At 61.2% G+C, this 5378-nt stretch overlaps 1 protein-coding gene across 1 annotated transcript; it reads left to right on the top strand.

Moving 5' to 3' along the window:
• The first annotated feature begins 1934 nt into the window (after positions 1-1934).
• ABHD16B (abhydrolase domain containing 16B) lies at positions 1935-3402 on the top strand. Its single transcript, XM_058562245.1, has one exon. It carries the CDS (start codon positions 1951-1953, stop codon positions 3361-3363), a length of 1413 nt encoding a protein of 470 aa, XP_058418228.1. The 5' UTR covers positions 1935-1950; the 3' UTR covers positions 3364-3402.
• Positions 3403-5378: the final 1976 nt, after the last annotated feature.

Raw genomic sequence — 5378 nt, 5'->3', positions numbered from 1 at the left:
AGCCCTGCCCATCCCCTGACCCCAGGGTTTGGTACCCCGCGGGATCCCTCCTGGGGCAGTCCCCACTGCTGCCCAGGACCCAGTGACAAGGTGAGGTGGTTGCAAGGCAGAAGGAACAGGAGGGGGCCCTTCCCAGGTGCACCAGTGGACCCTGAGACGCCCTCTTGGTCCTCGGGACCTGACCAATGAGCAGAGCAGCCCAATCTGGGATAAGAGCTGGATAATCAGGAAAATCTGGATCTCAGCTAGCTGGGGGGGGGGGGGGGGGGAAGGTGCCATGGGTAGAGTTGCCAGATTTAGCAAAAAGCAACAAACAAATCTAAAAACAGGATATCTGGTTAGAGTTGAATTTCAGATAAAAAATCTTTTAATGTAAGTATGTCCCATGCAATATTTAGGACATACTTATACTCAAAAAGTATTTTTTGTTTACCTGAAATTCAAGTTTAACTGGGTGTTTTGTATTTTGTCTGGAAACTCTGGTTGAGGGGGATATTCAACCCTCCCAACCCACTCACTCTGCCAATTGACCCCTCCTGTCCCCCAAGCCCCAAGGACAGCAACAGTCCTCAGCTCTGCTTCCCTAACCTGGTGGGGGCTGACTGGGCCAGCAGTGCTTCCAGCCCAGACACAGAGGAGAGCAGAGAGGGTTTGCCAAGCCTGGAACCCCCTCTCCGGAAGGCTGGCGTCTCTGAGGCAGGCCTGGCTCTTGGGCTCCGAGGGTCTGGCTGGGTTTGCCAAATTCCCTGTTTCAGGTCCAAGCAACTGTTGACAGAGCCCCCTGAGCCTGGCTCTTCCCTGGCTCCCCCTGGTGGTCTCTAACACTGCCCCCTTTGCCTTCAGGTAGGCTGGCCCTCTCTGGAGCGGGAGAAAAAGGGGAACCCACTAGAGCCCTCCAGAAAAGAGGAAGGTACAGCTTTCGGGGTGGTTTGAGGGGGAGGAAGGCCTGACCAGGGGCTGAAAATGAGGAACACTGGCTAAGCAGGACCCACCTGGAGAAGGTCATTGCCTCTGCTGGCGCCAGTGGAAAGAGGATCCAGAACAGGCGGGGGTTTCCAGCCTGCGCTTACTCCCTTTCCTGGGAAGGAAGGTTGGGGGGGCCTCAGGCTAAGAGCAAACACTGCCTCCCTGTTCCAGCAGCAGCCCCACCGGCCAGCCTCTGTTGCTGCCCTAGGGTGATACTGTGCTGGATTTCCTGGGCTGCTCCCTTGCTCTGGGAGGGCCGGAGCACAGCCGCCTGGCACAGGCCTGGGCAGGGACCTGCTGCCCCTAGCCTTCTCCTGGATGCTACGTGGTCTTTGAAACGCTCACACAGCCTGATCCCCAGTGGGAAAGCTCCTTCTTGCCTCTGGCTCCCTTTCCCACCAGTGTGGGTACCTCAGGAGGTGGGGGACCATCCCACAGCAAGCGTGGTTCAGGGTTGTGGGAAGCTCTGCATTTTTCCCAGTGAGACCAGTCTCCGCCCAGGAAGAGGTTAAGGCTGTCGATTTCTGGCTTGTCTATCCATCTTCAATTTAAGGAGGAGGGGCCGTCTGCCACTCAAGGGGTGAGTGGGGTGCGCTTGGGTGTGGGTGGGGGTGAGAGAAGCAGGGCCTGGGAAGGGTGTGGCTGCCGCGGGGTCCTAAGGGGCGGGGCAGAACTTGAGGTCCACCACTCCTGGGAACCCTTTGTGAGCCCATCACGGGGTGTCGCCTCTTCCCCCAGCAACAGTGACTCACAAAGCCAGCCGGCACTCACAAAGCACAGGCAGATGCCTCCTCCCCTGGGCCCTGGAAGGCCCAGGTCACAAAGGCCCTCAGGGCCAAGACCTGAAGAGGCATGTCCCAAGAGAGCCCTGTTCACGCTCACCCCTGCAGCCGCCCTCCGGCCGGGCCTGGGCCTCCCGCCTCGACCCCAGCCCGGCGACTGGGTGTTAGGGCTTGCACCGAGCGCCCGGTAGCCTCGACGCCCATGTGTGTCGTTTGCTTCGTGAAGGCGCTGGTGCACGTGTTCAAGATCTACCTGACCGCCAACTACACCTATAACTTCCGTAGCTGGCCGGTAGACTTCCGCTGGGATGACGTGCGGGCCGCAGGCGTAGGTGGCAGCGGTCACCGCGCGCTGACGTGCGCGGCGGCTGCGGCCGGCGTATGGCTGCTGCGGGGCGCGGCGCTGGGCGGGGACGCACCGGGGCGGCCGCCGCGCGGCGCGCGCAGCCAGGCGCAGTGCCTCCTGCAGCAGATCCGCGAGCTGCCCGGCCAGCTCGCCAGCTACGCGCTGGCCCACTCACTGGGCCGCTGGCTCCTGTACCCCGGCTCCATGTTCCTGATGACGCGCGCACTGCTGCCGCTGCTGCAGCAGGGCCAAGAGCGCCTCGTGGAGCGCTACCGCGGCCGGCGTGCCAAGCTGGTGGCCTGTGACGGCAACGAGATCGACACCATGTTCATGGATCGCCGCCAACACCCGGGCAGCCACGGCCATGGCCTGCGCCTCGTCATCTGCTGCGAAGGCAACGCCGGCTTCTACGAGATGGGTTGCCTGTCTGCGCCGCTGGAGGCCGGCTACTCCGTGCTGGGCTGGAACCACCCGGGCTTCGGGGGCAGCACGGGCGCGCCGTTCCCTCAGCACGATGCCAACGCCATGGACGTGGTGATCAAGTACGCGCTGCACCGCCTGCGCTTCCCACCTGCACATGTGGTGGTGTATGGCTGGTCCATCGGAGGCTTCACGGCCACCTGGGCCACCATGACATACCCAGAGCTGGGTGCGCTGGTGCTTGACGCCACCTTCGATGACCTCGTGCCGCTGGCCCTGAAGGTCATGCCCCACAGCTGGAAGGGGCTGGTGGTGCGCACCGTGCGCGAGCACTTCAACCTCAATGTGGCCGAGCAGCTGTGCCGCTACCCTGGGCCGGTGCTGCTGCTCCGACGCACGCAGGACGACGTGGTCAGCACCTCGGGCCACCTGCGCCCCCTGCCGTCCGGCGACGTGGAGGGCAACCGCGGCAACGAGTTGCTCCTGCGCCTGCTGCAGCACCGCTACCCCAGCGTGATGGTGCGCGAGGGTCTCGCCGTCGTGACCCGCTGGCTGCGCGTCGGCAGCCTGGCACAGGAGGCCGCCTTCTACGCGCGCTACCGCGTGGATGATGAATGGTGCCTGGCTCTGCTGCGCTCCTACCGCGCGCGCTGCGAGGACGAGCAGGAGGACGAGGAGGCCTGGGGGCCCCACGGCCTCCCCTTCCCCTGGCTAGTGGGTCAGGGCCTGAGCCCGCGGAGGCGCCGGCAGCTCGCGCTGTTCCTGGCGCGCAAACACCTCAAGAACGTGGAGGCGACTCATTGCAGTCCGCTGGAACCAGAGGACTTCCAGTTGCCCTGGAGGCTGTAGCCTGTGCGTGTTCACGCATTCGTGCACCTTCAGGGCCTCTCCCCAAACCTGTAAAGCTGGCCCACCTGGGGATCCCGACGTGGTGTCTGGGGGAGAGTGGGGCAGTACATAAGGACCTGGTGCTCTCCTTCACTGGGGCATTCCCTCCTCCTTTCTTTCTCTTCCTCTCTCAAACACTGTGGACGTCCCAGTCTGCTATCAGCTCCTAAAAGGGAATGCAAAGATTAACCGAACCCAGTTTGTGGCAACGCTGTGTGATGGGCGCCTTGATCCCCTCCAAAGGATGGTGGGAACAGGGGTTGTGGGACCCCAGGAGGTGTTCTACACCTAGCCTAGGTTGCAGGATGGCTCTGGGAAAGATGTGTTGAAGGGTCTACACAAGTTGCCCCAGGCTGTGAAAGCACATTGGCGTTGGAGGGCTGTAAAGCAAGTTTAGCAGCTGGGCCTTCCCAGGACTGTGATGCTGCTGCTCCATCGGGTCCCCTTCCCACCTCCACACTCCTGGCTTCTACAGGAGGGGGTTCACTGTGGGACCACAGACTCAGAGTGGCAGGTATACAGTATACACAGTGGCATGTCCATGTGGGGCCACAGACACACTGGAACCGACCACTCATTGCTGGGGGTCCCCTTCAGCCAGGCTTGGGCTGGACTTTGTTCCTGGCTCAGGGATGCAACACAGAATAAGACAAGCCCTCTGCTCACCACCATCTGTAGTGCAGTCGCTTCCTTACCATCTGCCATGAACTGCATGAAGCAAGGACTACTGGCTGTCCCCAGCCCTTGGGGACAGGGGCTGTCTAGGGTGGGTTGAGCAAGAAGCTCTGGAAAAACTGAAAGAAGGCAAGTGGGGCAGACAAAAAATTGACAGCATCAGAGCAGGACATGGCCATGATGCACCCGGGCCAATGTGAGCAGAAGTAGGTATCTAAGGTGACCTAAAGTACCAGGAAGATGCCTGTGGCGAGGAGGTGAGTTTGAGCTGAGACCTTAAGAGGAGTTAGCCAGGTGAAGGAAGGGGTTTCCATGCATAGGGTAATGGCTTGGCTGGAGGCAGGGAGTGCAGTCCAGAAGGCTCAGACCCTAAAGGATGTGAATACCATTTAAGGATTTGCTTCCAGGGACAATTAGGAGCCAAAGAAGGAAAGTTGTGGGACTTGTTTTAGCGGGACCGGGTTGCCTAGTGGTTACACACCTCTCCTTTGGGAAGTCCGGCAAACTTGTACCAGAGTCTGCTGGAAGCCCCTCACTTGGCTGAGTGACCTTGGGCAAGCTACTCTAACCTCAGTTTCCTCCTCTGTAAAGCGGGGAGGGCTCCACCTGGCGCACGGGGTTGCTGTGAAAAGGAAGTGAGAGAACTGGGTGTCCGCGTGCGGACAGACACCCCAGCCAGGTGAGCGCGGCGGCACCCGCAGGGCAAGAGGACAAGTCGCGGTCACGCCTTCTTCCGCGCGACCCCCATACAATACAAAAAATCATAAAAAGGAAGGACTAAAAAAACAAACAAAAAGACTGGGGGAGAGGCTAACCCCAAAGTCAGAGAGTAGGGCCACGGAGGAGTCGCAGGCGCTCTGAGTCTGACCCGCCAAGTTGCGTGAGCTGCGGCGCTCGTACGCAGCGGCAAACACCCCGGAGACCTCCCAGGGGCCCAGCACCGGGTTTCCACAGCGCCATGTTGGACGGTCCTCCCACTTCCCATCTTCCCAGTGCTCCTCCGGACCGTTCTATCTGTGCATCTCGCTGGTGGCGCCGACCTGGGAGGGATTCTCTCAGAACCCTGCCTCCCTTCTCTGCCTTGTCTGCAGCTTCGGCCAATCAGGTTGGAGTGGGTGAAAGGGGACCGGGCCAAACAATGCCCTCATTGGACGCCGCTCGCGGGGGCGGGACGAAGACGGAGCGCGGGTCAAAGAGGAAGTGGGCCGTCGCGTCGCTGATTACGTAATACCGCGGCGGCTGAGGCGGTCCCTCTGGCTGGTGCGTACGGGGCACGAGACTCCCGCTGCGGCGAGCTCGGC

Source organism: Diceros bicornis, chromosome 19 (assembly GCF_020826845.1).
Source record: "Diceros bicornis minor isolate mBicDic1 chromosome 19, mDicBic1.mat.cur, whole genome shotgun sequence".
Classification (NCBI taxonomy): domain Eukaryota; kingdom Metazoa; phylum Chordata; class Mammalia; order Perissodactyla; family Rhinocerotidae; genus Diceros; species Diceros bicornis.
This window is presented reverse-complemented; position numbering and strand designations above follow the sequence as displayed.

What these genes read in the sequence shown, in the direction of transcription:
- ABHD16B (XM_058562245.1), top strand. Translation starts at nt 1,951, where the DNA reads ATGTGTGTCGTTTGCTTCGTGAAGGCGCTGGTGCACGTGTTCAAGATC.